The 18,874-nt window shown below is 38.7% G+C and overlaps 1 protein-coding gene across 1 annotated transcript in view; it reads right to left on the bottom strand.

Moving 5' to 3' along the window:
• The window catches only part of LOC134350581 (vesicle transport protein SFT2A-like), an 87,629-nt gene that overhangs the window by 28,807 nt on the left and 39,948 nt on the right, over positions 1-18,874 (bottom strand). Inside the window, 3 exon segments of the mRNA XM_063055987.1 lie at positions 1,197-1,278; positions 11,751-11,833; positions 14,881-14,967. Coding sequence (XP_062912057.1) covers positions 1,197-1,278; positions 11,751-11,833; positions 14,881-14,967 — 252 coding nt within the window.

The raw sequence follows: 18,874 nt of genomic DNA on the forward strand, positions 1-18,874 counted from the left end.
ACATTGATGCATCATTGTTGCGTGTTTATGGACAGTTATAATGGTGACTTTTCCCAAACTGCAAAGAAAAGTGGGCAGCTCAGTTTGAGGAAGTGAATAGTCCAAACAGAAAAATCACACAGAAACTCTTACAATGGGAAGCAGTCAATGAATTCTTTGAGCATCAGATGAAAGGGAGTGAAGAGAGGCTTTTCTAGCATTGATAACCTACTGGAACTGAGGAAATATTATATGCTTGTGATTGTCACCCAAGCAGGAGAAAAATAGTATAAATGTAGAGAGCAAGTAGCATAGAAGTAATCAAGATAATGCTTCGAGATAAAATAGAAATCTTCTATGAGAATTGGGAAATGCTTAAGACAGAAATCCTCTGTGAGTGTTAAATGTGTTTTAAGAATGGGTGGATTTAAATAGGTATCACTGAAGATAAATTAAATTTGCAGGCTACCCTCTCTCTTGGTAGGGAGAGAGTACCCACTGCTTGCTGTAGAGAATCAAAACGGAAGTAAACCTGAGGCCCTCCGTTGGTCGGGGTTAACCATGGATGTGGAATCCCAGCTGTCTATGTGATATACAAGAAAGGGCAGTATGACATGGAGAGCAAGCTGTTGCCCATGTAACAGGCTCCCCCTCTCCTTGCAGCTGACACATCCAGAGGAACAGCAGAGACCAATAGAGATTGGCACCAGTGTGCCACAGGAGTTCCCAGTCAGCACTGAACTCAACGTAGGACCACCTGAGAGATTCCAGCTCTGGATTTTTCCCCAGGATTTACTCCCGAACCCTTCCCTATGAGTGGGTATAGCTGCAAGGAAGCAGAGGTTTAAGATCAGAGCTTTCTTCTCCTAGATGAGTTGCCAACCACAGATGACAAGCCTCATCTGCCCAAATTGACTGGTTTTAAGCCACCTTTGCCCCTTCTCCTGTCAGTAGAAACAGTTGGTAAGAATGACAAAGATAGATAAATATGGAAAATACTTACAGTATATTATCTTATGCAACTGCAATTTGGGTTAGAGAAAACTTCACAAGTACTTGCATATCCATTTAAAAAATATGTAGATATAGGCATTCTCATATGCCGATGAGACATGCATTTTTGAGAAATATATTTACAGAGCACATAAACATTCATTTTCCATTACAAGTGTTTGACCTGATAACAACAAAATATTATATAGTAATGGCACAATTACCAACATAACAATGGTGGCAACCAAACGATTTGGGTCAACCATCTTTTTCAGCTGCTTCAGTGGTCCCATAAGAAAACAGGTGCTAGAAATGAAAAGGCAGACAACAGTTTAAAACTTGGAAATCAGATTTAGAAAATTATCAAGATCAAAGTACTCAGTTCCACCAGAAAAAAAGGAGACAAAGCCAAACTCAATCACCAGCTTATTATTATTAAATTATTTATAAAAATCTTACATTAGAACTACCTCTTTAGTTTATTTGTAAAAACGTGTAGGTGTGCTAATTATCATCACACAACAGTACTTACAAAGCAGAAAACAGTATCATTTTCATCATTTCTGGACTTCAAATTCAATAGTGGTTCAAGTCAGTACAGAATGATGACGTTTAACATTTGGGCTTCCTTAAATTGTTTTTTGATGCAACTTTTTAAAATATAACTTAAACAATCCACTTGCTTCTGTTAAAACTAAAATCTGTGCTAGAGATTACAAAAGAGATGACTAAAATCTCAAATGGCAAAAATGAGATTTAATTTAGTCATGGAGAAATAGAGCATGGAAACTCACACCGACCACCGACCACCAAGTTAAACTAATGTCACATTAATGCTCTTTCAAACATTGGGAAGCTGAAAGTCTCAGAATCAGGTTTATTATCACCGTCTTGGGCCCCTTATTTAAGAAAAGATCTGCTGTTTTTGGAGACAGTCCAGAGGAGGTTTACAAGAATGGTCCCAGGAATGAAAGGGTTAACATAGGAGGAGCATTTGATGGCTCTGGGGCTGTACTCTCTGGAGTTTGGAAGAATGGGGGTGGGGATAGATCTCATTGAAACCTGTCAAATATTAAAAGGCTGAGATAGAGTGGATGTGGAAAGGATTTTCCTATAGTGGGCGAGTCTAGGACCAGAGGGAACAGCTTCAGAATTGAGGGACACCCATCTAGAACAGAGACGAGGAAAAATTTCCTTAGTCAGATGGTGGTGAATCTGTGGAATTCATTGTCACAGGCAGTTTATTGGGTCAGGTCAGGTCACTGGGTATATTTGATAGGTTCTTCAGGGTGTCAAAGGTTATGGGAAGAAGGCAGGAGAATGGGTTGAGAGGGATAATAAATCAGCCATGATGGAATAGCAGAGCAGACTCGAAGGGACTAATTCTGCTCCTATGTTGTTATGGTCTTATGGTTTTTATTCTCCCCATATTCCCATCAGCTCCCCCAAAATTCTATCATTCTAAGGCAATTTACAATGGTTATTAATCTGGGATGTGGGAGGAAATTGCAGCAAACTGAGGTCCAGATTGAATCGGGGTGTCCAAAAGGAGATCTATTATCAGTTTCACAGTGCTGATCTGTACTTAATTATCCTGTGCAAAATTAAAATGAAACATTGGAACCAAATAAGAAAAATAAAGAACTGTAAATATTGTATAAAGTTTCAAAGAAATGTAATTCAAAGTTAACTTTTCTGTCTTTGAGTGGCCCAGTCAGAGCCCTGACCTGAACCCGAATGAACATCTCTGGCAAGACTTCAAGATTACTGTCCACTGCCACCCCAACTAACCTGGCACAGCTTGAGCAATTTTGCAAGGAAGAATGGGTGAATCTTACTCTATCACATTGTGTTGAGCTAATGAAGATTAAACCAAAAAGACTATTAGTTGTAATAGCTGCATGAGGTGGTTTAACTAAGTACTGATACTTCAGATTTTGAAATTTTAGTTTTTCATGCTTTACAGTTTCCCTTCTTTATTGGACTCTACTGTGGAAAGAAGGAGTATGTAATTCACAGATAAAAATTCTCAGTTAAATTGATCAAAATTCTTGGTTGTAATACACACCTATGTGAACAAATGGTTGGGGACTGAATACTTTTTCAATGCACTGTAAATCTAGTTTCTACCACTCTGGGATAAAGAATTCCAGAAATTCACAACTCTTTGCAAAAAGAAGTTCCTACAATCCTCATTTTTAAATAATCACCATCATATTTTGTAAAAATGCTCCCTCATTCGAGATTCTTCCACCAGTGGAAATTTACCCTGCCACACTCCTATAGATCCTTAAATATTTCAAAATTACTTTCATTCCAACATTAGCTGCTCATGACATGCTTATCCTCTCATCTCAGGAATTAATCTAGTTAGCCTCTGACAATAAGAGCACCAAAACTATGCACGTAGCCTCAGCAGCACACTGTATAAATGTGACAATACTTCTCACTAAGTTCCAAACCCTTTGCAATAAAGGTCAAAATACATTTTGCTCTTCTAACTACTTACTGCACTTGCCTGCTAACCTTTTATGATTTATGCACAATGGTAAACATGCCTCTGTCCCAACTTTTGTTGAGTGTGTTGCAGCCATCAAATTCTAATTTTGTGTATATTTACAAAATACAATTAAGTTGGTCAGTAAAACTATTGAAAATCTTTTCTTTGTACTTTTTGTCAGTTAAATAAAGGTTCACGTGAATTAACATATCACAGATTTTTGTTTTTATTGCATTTTGGAAAATATCCCAACTTTTCTGGAAATGGGGTTTGTAAATAGCCTGCCTTTTAATTCCTTACTTTTTCATTTTAAAGACCATTTATAAAGTTTTTGTCCAGTCACTTAACCCATCTATGGAATCCAAATACTCTCAATGCAATCTGTTCTCCCAACTACTTCCATGACAAACTTGGACACCAGATACCTGAGCTAAGAATCAATTCCGGAACACTACTAGTTACACACAACCATTATGAAAAAGATAAATTTATTCTCACTACATATTGCATCTAAGGTCAAGTGTCAATCCATGCTAACAAACATCACCCAATATCATGAACACTTAAGTCCAGACATAAATCCAGGGTTGGAAAACATGGAGTTCATGGTGATTAATGAAGATGAGGAGAGGTAAGGTCAGAAAGTGACTTAAATAGGAAAATGAACATTTTAACATCAATATGTAGGATAGACTAGATGGCATTGTAGGTGGGAAATATGGGGATGGGTGAGCAAATAGAGTAAAACAAGGATGATGATATTAAGGGTGGTAGTTTATTTAGCAGCAGAGAGAGCAATTTCAAGGTTTTTTCAGTCTTTTCCTCCAGGGTATATAAAAATTTTAAAGATAAAATGAGAGGCACGATTTTCTATATAAAGGGTAGTGGATATGTGAGACGAGTTGCCAAATGCTTGTAAATCCAGTCCCTAAGAATCTTCTCCAATAATTTCCCAACCACCAGTGTAAGGCTCATCATCCCAAAATCCCATAGATAATCCTTTTGGACATTCTTAAACAATGCTAGCTGCTCTCCAGTCTTCTGAGATCTTGCCCTTCTAATATTGTGTTTAAGTTCTTTCTTGCTTCCTTTAATTTCAGCTTCCTAAATCTTGCATACAATTGCCTTTTCTTTTTAACTAAATTTATGAGATTCTTTGTCATCCAATGCTCCTGTACCTTACCAGGCCTATCTTTCATCCTCACAGTAACATGCTGATTCTGAAATCTAACCATCTCATTTCACATGTGGATTTATCCCAAAACAGCAACTCCCAATCTATTTTCCCCCCAGTTCCTAGCTAAAACTGCTGGAATAAAGCTTTCCACAAATTTAACACTTTCACCCACAGAGCAGTCTTATTTCATTGATAACTATTTTAAAACTCAGAATTATGATCTCTGTTCCCAAGATGCTCTGTCACTGAAAGTGCAATCATTTGACCAGGTTATTATCCAGAACAAAGTCTAGTATAGCCCCTTCCCTGGTTGGACAATCTTTATCTTGTTTCAAGGAATCCCCCTGGAAGGACTTAACAATTTTTGCCCCATCCAAGTCCCTCACAGTTAATATTAGGGAAGTTAAAATCACCAACTTCAACCACTTTGTTTTACACCTTTCCACCAATCCGCCAAAATATCTGTTCCTCTTATTGCTTGCTGAATATTTGGAAGCCAAATGATTGCACCTTTCCTATTTCTGAACTCTGCCAATTTGGTCTTATTGGATAAGCCCTCCAAGTTGTCCTCTCTAAGTGCACTGTGATATTCTCCCTAATGAGTAATGCAACTCTCTTACATCCCTTTCTATCATGTCTAAAATATTGAAACATTGAGCGGTCTGTCTTGCACCTCTCTCAACCAAATTTCAGTAAAGATTATACCAATATGGGCTGCTCTGGTTATAGATTCTGGAATTCCTCCTATAGTTTGAAGGGTATCGAATATGACTCCATCATTTCAGAAAGGAGGAAAAGAGCAAACAGAGAACTACAGATCCATTAGCCTATGGTCAGTAATAGGGAAAATGCAGCAACCTTTAATGAAGGATGTATAAACTGAACATCTTCAAAAGTATAATAGGACTGAGTAGATCATCATGGACTTTGGAAAAAGAAAACAATGCCTTGCTAAAGCTAGGGGTGTCAAGGTAGCGTAGCAGTTAGTGTAACGCTTCACAGCACCAGCGACCTGAGTTCATTTCCTGCTGCTGTCTATAAGAAGTTTGTATGTTTTCCATAACGTGTGGGTTTTCTCCAGGTGCTCTGGTTTCCTCCCACATTACAAAGATGTACAGGTTAGTAGGTTAATTGGTCACATGCATGTAATTGAGTGCATTGTCTCACTGGGCCACAAGGGACTGTGCTGTATCTCTAAGAATAAATCTATTGATTACATGAATTGTGAGGAGAATGGAGCAATATTACTTCGAAGCAATATACAGCATTTGAGTGAGCTGGTGCAATATAGTTCAAGTCTATTGTCATTCAACTGTACACATTTATACAGCTAAACAAAACAATGTACCTCAGGGACAAAGATGCAAAATACAGTAAATATATCACATACAGCCATACAGCATATCAAATAATATTAAGAGAAAAAAAGTTCTTTCGATTTATGTACAAGTCGACATGAAGTCATATACGACATATAGTTAAATATACAACAATATCACTGCTACTGCCATTGTCATGGATGATGTGTACTGTGTAGCAAGGTGTTCAAAAGTCCAAAGTCAGGGGCAAAAAGCTGTTAGCCAGCCTAAAGTCCTTGTTCTTACATTGCAGTAACTGCTACCTGACAGGAGGCACTGTAGTGTAAGAACAAGGACCGTCAAAGAGATTGTGGGAAGGATGGGAGGTGCCCTTGACCATGCGGAGGGCTCTGTGAACACAGCGCTTCTGGTATGTCCTGGATGGGTGGGGTGGGGAGGACAGATCCTGATGATTCTCTCAGCAGTCTTCACAATCCTTTGTAGATACTTGTGGTCAGATGCCTTACAAATCCCATACCAGACTGTGATACAGCTGGTCAGGACACTGTCAATAGTGCTCTGGTAAAAGGTAGTTAGAATGGGGGTGGGCATCTCCTCAGTGGAGGCACCGATGTGTTTCCTTGACTAAAGAGGTGATGTTGAGGGACCAGGTGAGATCATCTATGATGTGCACTCCAGGAAACATGGTGCTCCTGACTCTCTCCACAGAGGAGCCATCGATGTGCAGTAGGAAGTGGTCAGTCTGCACCTTCCTGAAATACATAATCATCTGTTTAGTCTTGTCCACGTTGAGACACAAGTTGTTGTGATCACACCAGTCCAGACCCTCTCTACTTCCTCTCTGTATGCTGGTTCATCACTGTTGCTGATGAGGCCAACCACTGCTGTGTCAACAGTGAAATTAATGATGTGGTTAGAACCGAATTAAGTAGTGTTGCATCAGAAGTGTGACTAGCAGCAGGCAGAGTACTAATCTAATGTACAGTAGATAAGTGTAAGTCTGATAAAGGGTCTTTTCATGGATGCTTCCTGATCTGCTGAGCGCTTCCAGCAATTTAGGTACCATTTCAGCATTTAACAATGGGTTTGATGTATCAAACTTCCAATGCTTTGTAGCATGTTGGTGTGAATAATCATACTTAATTGGCATCTAGCATTAGATCTCTAGAATTATTACATAAAGCATTAGAAGACCAGAAGACCGTTAGATCACAGGAAAGGCAGATGAGCTCAGTGCATGGATGAACACTGGAATTATAATGGTTTAGCCATTAGTGAGACTTGGTTGCAGGAGGGGCAGGACTGGCAGCTCAGTATTCCAGGTTTCTGTTGTTTTAGACATGACAGAGCAGTAGGGATTAAAGGAGGAGGAGTGGCATTACTAGTCAGGGAAAATGTCATGGCTGTGCTCCATCAGGACAGACTAGAGAACTTGACTAGTGAGGCGTTATTTGTGGAACTGAGAAATAAGGAAGATTATGACCATGTTAATGGGGCTATATTAAAGACCACCCAACAATCCTAGGGATTTAGAGGAACAAACATGTAAAGAGATCACAGACTGCTACAAGAAACAAAAGCTTGTTAGAGTAGGTGATTTTAACTTTCCACATATTGACTGGGAATCCCCTACTGTAAAAGGTCCTGCTGAAGGGTCTTGGCTGAAGCCTTTTCCATAGATGCTGTTTGGCATGCTGAGTTCTTCCAGTATTTTGTGTGGTTTACTGTAAAAGGACTAGATGGGATAGAGTTTGTCAAATGTGTTCAGAAAAGCTTCCTTCATCAGTCCATAGGAAGACCCAATGACAGCATTCGATGCTTTATCTGCTACTAGGGAATGAGACAGGGCCGGTGTTAGAAGCTTGTGTAGGGGAACACTTTGCATTTAGTAATGCCATTAGTTTCAAAGTAAATATGCAAAAAGATAGGGCTGGTCCATGGGTTGAAATTCTAAATTGGAGAAAGGTCAATTCTGATGGTACCAGAAATGATATGGCAAGTGGGAGGCCTTCAAAAACAATGTTTTGAGAGTACAGAGTTTGAATGTGCCTGTTAGAATAAAAGGTAACAATAAAAAGTCTTGGTTTTCAATGGATATTGAGGCCCTGGTTAAGAGAGAAAAAAAGGTGCGCAGCAGGTATTGGCAAGTAGGAACAAAATAGTTGCTTAAGGAGTACAAGAACACTTAAGAAATAAATCAGGAAGGTTAAAAGAAGGCCTGAAGTTGCTCTAACAGACAAGAGGACGGAGAATCCTAAGGGATTCTACAGATATGTTAAGAGAAAAAGAATTGCGAGGGACAAAATTGGTTCGCTGGAAGACCAGAATGGTAATCCATGTGTGAAGCCAAGACAGATGGGATGATCTTAAATGAATTCGTTGCATCTGCATTTACTCTGGAGCCGAATACAGTGTCTATAGATGTCAGGCAAAGTGGCATCAACTTCATGGACGCTGTACAGATCACAGAGGAAGAGATGTTTGCTACCCTGAGGCAAATCAGGGTGGAAAATCACCAGGGCCTGACAAGGTGTTTTCTCTGACCCTATGGGGAGGCAAGTGCAGAAATTGCCGGTGTCCAAACAGAGATATTTAAATTGTCCTTAGCGAAAGGAGAGGTACCAGAGGATTGGAGGATAGCCAATGTCATTCCGCTGTTTAAAAAAGGCTCTAACCATAAACCAGGAAATTACAAGTTGGTGAATCTGACATCAATTGTGGGAAAGTTATTGGAAGGTATTCTAAGGGACCGAATATATAAGTATTTGGTTAGCCATTGACTGATTAAGGATAGTCAGCATGGCTTTGTGCATGCTAGGTCATGTCCAACTAATCTTGTGGAGTTGTTCAATGAAGTTATGAGGGAAGTGGATGAAGGTAAGGCAGTGCATGTTGTTTCTCATGGACTTTCGTAAGGCATTTGACAATGTCCCGCATGGGAGGCTGGTCAAGAAGGTTCAGTCGCTCGGCATTCAGGATGAGGTAGTAAATTGGATTAGTCATTGGCTTTGTGGAAGAAGCCAGAGAGCGGAGGCCTGTGATTAGTGGTGTGCTGCAGGCTTTGGTGCTGGGTCCTTTGTTGTTTGTCATCTATATCAATGATCTAGATAGTAATGTGGTTAACTAGAACAACAAATTTACGGATGACACCAAGACCGAGGGTATAGTGGACAGTGAGAAAGGCTATTATGGGTTACAGAGGGATCTTCATCAGCTGGGAAAATGGCAGATGGAATTTAATGCAGGTAAGTATGAGGTTTTGCACTTCGCTAGGCCAATCAGGGTAGATCTTACACAGTTAACGGTAGGGCACTGAGGAGTGTGGTAGAACAAAAGGATCTGGGAATACAGGTCCATAATTTATTGAAAGTTGCGTCATAGCTAGATAGGGTCATAAAGAAAGCTTTTGGCACATTGGTCTTCATAAATTAATGTATTGAGTACAGGAGATGGAATGTTATATTGAAGTTGCACAGGATGTTGGTGAGGCCTAATTTGGAATATTGTGTGCAGCTTTGGTCACCTACCTGCAGGAAGGATGTAAATAAGGTTGAAAGAGTACAGAGAAAATTTATAAGGATGTTGCTGGGCCTGGAGGACTTAAGTTATATGGAAAGATTGAACAGGTTAGGACTTTATTCCTCAGAACATAGAAGATTTGATAGAGGTATACAAAATTATGAGAGGTATAGATAAGGTAAATGCAAGCAGACTTTCTCCACTGAGGTTGGGTGGGACTACAACTAGAGGTCATTGGTTAAGGGTGAAAGGTGAGAAGTTTAAAAAGAACATAAGGGGAAACCTCACTCAGAGGGTCGTGATAGTATAGAATGAGCTGCCAGCACAAGTGGCTCATGCGAGCTCGATTTCAAAGTTTAAGTGATAGGTACACGGATATAGAGATTTAATGTTTAAATGGTTTCAGCAAAAAACCAGGTGGGCAGAATGGCCTGTTTCTGTGCTGTAGTTCTCTATGACTCTAAATATCCAAGCAGAATTAGGCCATTTGGTCCATTGAGTCTGGTCCATCATTTCATCCTCTCAGCCCCAATCTCCTGTCTTCACCCTGTATCCCTTCACGCCCTGACTAATCAAGAATCTATCAACCTCTGCCATTAAAGAAAGCCAATGACTTGGCCTCCACAGCTGCCTGTGGCAACAAATTCCACAGATTCACCACTCACAGGCAAAAGAAATTCCTCCTCATTTCCATTCTGTTCCGATGCTATTATGTTCTATATAGGTCTTTTTGGTCTTTCACTGCTTATCATAGTAACCATTCTCTCTACATCCGCTCTGTTGAGGCCTTTCAGCATTCAATAGGTTTCAATGAGATTCCCCCCCCCCCCAATTCTTCTAAACCAGGGATTCGGACCGGCTGACCGTGGGGGGGGGGGCGGGAAATTGGGGGGCGTTCAAGTAGGGTTAAATTCACCACAACATGTCTTTTACAGTTAATGTTGCCAACTTTCTCACTCCCAAATAAGGGACAAAGGTAGCAGTCAAGTCCCGGGACACTTGTGTTTACCCCAGGAAGGACTACCATGACCATGAAGCCTTCAACGGGCACCTGTGTGTGCATGCATGACATGCGCATGTGCGTATGTGCTGATTTTTTTTTCCCCAAAAATCAGTTTTGGCTTAATCTTCCTGACTATACTGTACATACATTATCTCTCTTTTATATAGGCTGTGTATTTATCATATCATTCCTGGTTTTACTATATGTTAGTGTTATTTTCGGTTCTATGTGTTATTTGGTATGATTTGGTAGGTTATTTTTTGGGTCTGGGAATGCTCAAAAATTTTTCCCATATAAATTAATGGTAATTGCTTCTTCGTTTTACGCCATTTCAGCACGAAAGGTTTCATAGGAACGCTCTACCTTAGCGGGGGGGGGGGGGAATATGGGACAAGGGTGGTCCCGTATGGGAAAAGCCAATTTATCCCAATATATGGGGTGTCCCGGCAAATACGGGACAGTTGGAAACCCTACGTTCAAGTTCAACAGTGTGTGACAGGGAATGAGGAGAGGCACAGCTGACTCATATTGTTTCCTCACGGCCCGGTAGTACATGCTTTGCGGCCCGGTGGTTGGGGATCGCTGTTCTCAATTCCAGTACGTACAGGCCTAGATTCATCAAACATTCCCTATATGATAAGCCTTTCAATTCTGGAATCATTTCTGTGAACCTTCTTTGAACCCTCTCCAATGTCAGCATATGATTTCTTAGATAAGGGGCCTAAAACTACTTACAATACTCCAAGTGAGGCCTCACCAGTGCCTTATAAAGCCTCAACATTACATCCTTGCTTTTATATTCTATATATATTCTAGTCCTCTCAGAATGAATGCTAACACTGCATTTGCCTTACTGCAAGTATTTGAGTCCTTGTGTGTACATGTGTGTGCTCACAGTTCCAGTCACTGTTCTGTGGCAGTGGTGTGATGGAGGCCACAGCTCTGGGATAGAAGCTGTTCCTCAGTCTATTTGTTCTGGCTTTTAGTGTCCTGAACCTTTTGCTGGACAGCAGCGGGTCAAACAGGGAGTGGCTGGGGTGTGTGGTGTCTCTGGTTGTGCTGATTTCCTTCCCCCTGAGTCTGCTGGAATAGATGGTGTCCAGTCCTGGGAGCTGCATCCTGACAATTCGCTGCATTTACTGGCAATACTGGGTAAACCAATGAACTAGAGACTGGATGGGGCAGGGCATATGGCTCATAACAAATACTTTGATGTACAGTACAGCAAGTCAATTTATTCAAAGCATTGTAAACACTCACCTGGCAAGTGCAGCAATATTTCCTAATGTGTAAAACAGTGCAAATAATTTTATTCCATTAGGAAGCCAGAGCAAAACTGTTCCCTGAAACAAGAGTATGCAATGCAAAAGGTAAGTATTAATTAATAATCATGTGACCTGCTAAGCTGCTGACTGTTTATACTGTAGGTGAACTTCATCTATATTAAATTTCTACAACAATGCATTGAAGAAAATGAAAATAAAATGACAACTTCAGCTTTTTTAAAAAAATGTTTATCAGTTTTCACATGGATAATGGATTAGCTTATTGTCAACCAGATTTGACTAAGATGGATAATAGTGTATGAACAAGACACATTATAATTGTTAAATTGGCTAGCTATTTATAGTAAACCAGATATTTTGTGTGAATTATGAACTGCCATCAGATGTGGCCAATTTATGTTGCTCTTGGCTCAGATTGTCTTTTGTGCAATACTATTCATCTAGAAGCAAAGGTAGCACATGATATATTTATTTTGTTACTTAATATGATTTTATTGCAGCAGGCCTTGGAAGGCTTGTGGAGGTAGAGGGTGAAATGAATGCAGCAAAACACAGGGAAATCCTGGAGGAAAACCTGACGCAGTTTGCAAGAGAACTGCGATTAGGGAAAGATTTGTTTTCCAGCAAGACAATGACCCCAAGCATAAAGCCAAAGTTATACAGGAATGGCTTAAAAACAACAAAGTTAATGTCCTGGAATGGCCAAGTCAGAGTGCAGACCTCAATCAACTGCGAAGTTGTGGCTGGACTTGAAAAGGGCTGTTCACTCACGATCCCCACGCAATCTGACAGAGCTTGAGCAGTTTTGTACAGAGGTTGGGGAAAAATTGCAGTGTTCAGATGTGCAAAGCTGATAGAAATCTATCCATACAGACTCAAGGCTTTAATTGCAGCCAAAAGTACATCTATGAAATACAGATTTGAAGGGGGTGAACACTTTAGCAATCAATCATTTAGTGTTTTATATTTGTAATTAAATTAGACCACTTTGTAGAGATCTGTTTTCACTTTGACACGAAAGAGCCGTTTTTCTGTTGATCAGTGTAAGAAAAAGCCAAATTAAATCCACTGTAATTCAATGTTATAAAACAATAAAGCATGAAATCTTCTGGAGGGGGGGTGAATACTTTTTATAGGCACTGGATACTTTGAAAACCTGGCAACCAGAACCATGTGAAATACCTGAAGTGTAGACTAATTAATGTTATATTCTTGGCTCAAATTGTCTTTTGTGCAATACTATTTATCTAGAAGCAAAGGTAGCACATGATATATTTATTTTGTTACTTAATATGATTTTAAATGATTGGTGTATTTATTCTCCCATATTCTCCTGCATTATCTTCAATAAAAGCCTCATCTTTCTTTTTTGACATTAAAATGCAATACCTCATATTAAACAATATTGAAATTAATTTACCAATTTTGTTCACTTATTAACTTTCTCTGTAATTTGCAGTAAGGCATTGATGATTATCCTCCTTTTGGCATCATCTGTAAATTTCAAAACTGTGGTCTTGATTTCAAAACTAATTTAAATTATAAATAACTGCTAAGTTAGGCAGGAACAATTTAAAACAAACAAGCAGAAACATTATTCATATTAAAAAAATAAAAGGGAGCGCAGACTGAAATTTATGTTGCAATATAGCTTTCAAGAATTCAGAAACCAGCTTGCCAGGTAAAGTATGATTAGCACACAGCAAAATTCTACACAATTAAAACCTTTATATGATGAATGCACATTTTTAAGGCTTAGTGACTGAGATAAAAAGAACTTCTTAGCTAAAGAACTCAACAGTAGGCATATAAGTGCCCCTTATTGCTGAATGCAAAGTATTGCTGTTAACAACATGACAATATTAAACATAAACTACTGAATATAAATAAAAATACTGGTCTATATCAAAATGGATCATAATGTGAGTAATATGAGCATTGCCAACATGCTCTATGGTTCATTTATGTCTCCTTTAAAATGTACCAGGATTTTTTGTGATGCCAAAGGTATGGATTAAGTTTATTTTTCAGGTCAAACCATATAGTAGATTTAAAGACCCAAGAATTAATTTTAGTTAATCTTGCTTAGAAAGGGACACTCAGGAAGGCCAAATGTTTGAGAAAATTAACTGGGATGGTATCTGACTAGCAAAGTAATTCTTCAGTCATATGTGCCACTACTCAACCTATTAGCCAAATATTCAATGCATTCATATTGTCATAACACTGTCAAAGTTGTGTACTGTCAAAAACTTCAAATGATATATATTCAAATAGTTTTTGGCAACTTGATAATATGCATAATACTGTATTAACCCAAGCATTTTTAATGGGTGGGAAACAGTATTGGGTAAATTAAATGCAAGGCATGTTGCTTTCATATATTGGGCAAAACTATTAGCCATAGTGCAATTCAGGATGCTATTTTCTGCATATGTAGTTGTTGGTAGCTATGGAGATTTACCCAAATTATTCACCACATGCGACCCTAAATGCATGGTTGTCATACTATTCAATCAACTGCGACACTAACTGACCAATTGGACTGAAATTTTCAAAGGTGATTTAAATGCAATGATGAGGGTAGTGTAGTTGATGTAGTGTAAATGGACCTCAATAGTGTCTTTAACAACATCCTGCATGGGTCCATAGCCTAGGGCGATCTGACAAAGTAGATTTGAAATTGGATCTGAACCTGGCTTGGTAATATGAGACAGAAGTTGATGGTCAAGGGTTTTTGCAAACAGAAGCCTGTTAACAGTAGAACAGTACTGTGCTGGGATACTTAATGGTTGTATAAATGCAAGTTTTCAGATGACATGAAAATTAGAAGTGGTGTTGATAGTGAGGAGGGCAATCTTAGCTGAAGAGTGATACTGATGAGCTGGTAAAATGGGCAGAGCAAAGGCACATGGAATTTAATCCTGAAGAGATGCATTTTAGGGGGACAAATAATACTTGAGAAATAGGAGCAATAGTTACAGTGATTTGGAGGCCAAGTGACTTATAAAATGTTTTTATATCTTTTAAGCAATAACTTCGACCTGGTATGTTTTAAATTATTAACATGACAAATGAAAAATCAACACAGTACAGCTACTTACAAGAATTGAGCAACAAACTCCAAAGACAAAGCATATCGCAAACCATTTCACCCTTGTCCCAAAGTTAAGTGAAGATGAATCGAGCACCTTAAAATTAAAGCATAAATTTAAGAAATATTTTCCCAATGTTCATGTAAAAATTATGAAAATATACCTTAAATGAAACAAAATGGTGAATTTGCTTGTTAAGCTTTCTGGATACATCTAGTTAAACTATATACACTTAAATATTTGGAATTATATCTCTAAAAAATGGAGAGCAAAAGAAAAATATTCATCAGAAACTAAAAGGCTAACCCAAAATTAAACTTTCAGACAGCTTTATACCAGTTTTTGAAGATGAAATTAAAAATGAAAAATGAAACCAGATCCAAGATATTAAAATTCAGGAATGTTAAAAATGTAAATCTTACTTGAATTACATTTGTTCAATATTGCATAAAATCAGAAGTCATTTCTGATCAATTTATCTTGAAGTAAACAATAGTATTATAGTTTCCAGGATCCCAGGATAGAATGGCTTGTCTATGAAGAGCATTTGATAGCTCTGGGCTATTGGAATTCAGAAGAATGAGGGGTGACCTCATTAAAACCTATGATATGGTGAAATGCCTCGATAAAGTGGATGTGGAGAGGATGTTTCCTATGGTGGGAGAGTCTAGGACCAGAAGACACTGCCTCAGAATAGAAGGACGTCCTTTTAGAATGGAGATGAGGAGGATTTCTTTAGCCAGACAGTGATGAGCATGGAATTCATTGCCACAGGCGGCTGTGGAAGCCTAGTCATTGAATATATTTAAGGCAGAGGTTGATAGATTCTTGATTAGTCAGGGCATAAAAGAATACAGGAAGAAGGCCAGAGATTGGGGCTGAGAGGGAAAATGAAATGGCCTAATTCTGCTCCTACATCTTATGGTCTAATTATGCAAGTGTGACTCAGTAAAAATATTAAACTATTAATTTATGAATCAAAATTGAAACCAGATCCATTGAAATGCTCATGAAGATTGCTCCCATTAATGTTCTTTTTTTATTCAGCATACCAAAAGAATACAATACAAATGGAAAGGTTCAGTTCTGGGCTATAACTATGAGAGCTGAACAGCTGATGAAATATCCCCAAATACTTTTAAGATCTTTAACCAGCATTTATAGCCACTGCTTTAATTTATAGAGGGTAAAGAAAATGAAAGTAAAATAATTTTAAATAAAGGTGATATAACCAATTCTTTTTTAAGAAACGCAAACACGAGGAAATCTGCAGACACTGGAATTTCAAGCAACACACATAAAAATTGCTGGTGAACGCAGCAGGCCAGGCAGCATCTATAGGAAGAGGTACAGTTGACATTTTGGGTCGAGACCCTTCGTCAAGGCTAACTGAAAGAAGAGATAGTAAGAGATTTGAAAGTGGGAGGGGGAGGGGGAGATCCGAAATGATAGGAGAAGACAGGAAGGGGAGGGATGGAGCCAAGAGCTGGACAGGTGATTGGCAAAAGGGATATGAGAGGATCATGGGACGGGAGGCCTAGGGAGAAAGAAAGGGGGAGGGGGGGTAAGCCCAGAGGATAGGCAAGGAGTATAGTGAGAGGGACAGAGGGAGAAAAAGAGAGAGAACAATACCTTATATTCCGTCTGGGTAGCCTCCAACCTGATGGCATGAACATTGATTTCTCTAACTTCTGTTAATGCCCCACTTCTCCTTCATACCCCATACATTATTATATATATATATTTTCCCCTCTTTCTTTTTCTCCCTCTGTCCCTCTCACTATACTCCTTGCCCATCCTCTGGGCTTCCCCCCTCCCCCTTTCTTTCTCCCTCGGCCTCCCGTCCCATGACCCTCTCATATCCCTTTTGCCAATCAACTTTCCTGCTCTTAGCTGCATCCCTCCCCCTCCTGTCTTCTCCTATCATTTTGGATCTCCCCCTCCCCCTCGCAAATCTCTTACTATCTCTTCTTTCAGTTAGTCCTGACGAAGGGGCTCGGCCTGAAACATCGACTGTACCTCTTCTTATAGATACTGCCTGGCCTGCTGCGTTCACCAGCAATCTTTATGTGTGTTGCTTTTTTAAGAAAGTTATTTTATAAAGGTTCAAAGGTTCATTTTAGTATCAAAGTATGTACGCAGAATACAACTCAGAGATTTGTCTTCTCCAGATAGTCATAAAATACACAAAAGCCATAGAAGTAGTTGGAAGAAAGACATCAGTCCCCCACTGCATGAAAAAAGTTAAATGCGTTTTCCTGAGAGACTTTCAGTATGGAGGCAAGGCAGAAATTTTGGAACGAAACAATCAAAAATAAACATTATCATTCCTTGATTTATAAACAATTGACAATTTGTGTTAAATATAGCACAGAGCTTTACACAAAGACAAATAACAGTATGTTATAGAAAACAATGTATGAGTTTTTGAAAACTAGTTCCAGTTGAGGTAGTATCCCTATACATATTAAACATAAATAGCAAAGTTTTTCAAACTTTCTTTTACCGATCACTGGTTTAGAGATATATAAAGCTCCCTTTCCTTGAGAAAAAAAATTTGAGGAGTTCAACTCTCTGTGGTAGTTGCGTCTGGTAGAATAGTAATCAATTAGAACACAACGCAGAGAGATCTGATAGGTATAAAACCTATCAAAAGGCAATTCAAGCATTAAAACGTTCAAATGAAGAATCTATTTCCATAGTCCTTTAATGCACCTCTTCTATTTATATGCTGCAGCATGGCACTTATTGTTCTTATCCATTCCAAACTCCTTATGCCTTCTGGCAGGAAACTCTGCTGTGCCTTCTTAATCTCTAGAAATTTCTGATGGAGAACCCTGACATTTCTTACAGCACACTAAAAAAAATGCAATTTGGAAGTATTACACATAACACAAAATAGAATTTCACATAGTACAGTGGATTCCGGTTAATTGGGCCATTGCTTTTTCAGAGCAGTGATTTATTAGGGACAACTCAAAGAACAAAAACTAAATTGAGAAAATGGCTTGGTTTCCCTTTGTATATCTGGGACCATGTGGCTTAACTGGGGCAGGAGTTTGTTGTCGAACAGTTTCTAACTAGTGTCAGTTGTGTGCACTTGTGTGGCCGATAGACACTACACTGTACTCAGAGCAAACAGTTTTAAAATAATGTCAATTGTGTGTGTTTGTATTCAAAAAGCAGTGAGTTTTGTCACCGATAGCTGGCGAGAAAGCAGAAAAAACTCAGAACGTTTTGCTCACCACAGATTCAAGCATTCAGGCCTGGAGATGCCAGAAATGCCTGAGAGTGAAACTGAAACAACTCCACTACTTTAACAAATTAGGAATTATGAATGTATCTTAAATGTTACAACAAAAATGAAGATTTGGAGGATAGAATCATCTGAAACACTATATGAAGGCAATCCGCTATCTGCACCAGGTGTCTGCAGTGATTTTGTTCATTTACCATCAATCAAAAGAACATGGCAGATAAATTCCTCTGTCAATAACTATTAAGAGCTTATACAGTCTTATGGTACTTCAGAGGTATTGGTAGTTCTAATTTGTTCTGTGTTTCATTTAAATACATAAATTGCTAGTTAAACAATAGTTTGTCTTTTCTATAGCATTTAACTATTTCCCATGAAACTTCAGCTTATTGGGACAACCACTTAAATGGGCCAAGTACTGGTCCCGATGTGTCTCAATTAACCAGAGTCCACTGTATTTGCGATACACAATGCATTGGGATATCATAATAGGAAAACTTACCACATCAGTTCCTCATATTTATCCTTAGGAAGCATGAAAGAAACAAGTGCAATAATTTATTGTTCATACTTATTATTCATCAATACTAATTTAACTCAGAAGCAGAAAAATATTGAGATTTCAGCAATCTTAAAAGTAGTCACTCAGGGAGAAATTTTACTCATATCAGCAAAATTACAACTGCTACACAAAGAAAATTCAGTGAAGATTCCAAAGTAGAGTAAATTTATTATCAAAGTACACAT

The sequence above is a fragment of the Mobula hypostoma genome, chromosome 8, assembly GCF_963921235.1.
Source record: "Mobula hypostoma chromosome 8, sMobHyp1.1, whole genome shotgun sequence".
NCBI classification, from domain to species: domain Eukaryota; kingdom Metazoa; phylum Chordata; class Chondrichthyes; order Myliobatiformes; family Myliobatidae; genus Mobula; species Mobula hypostoma.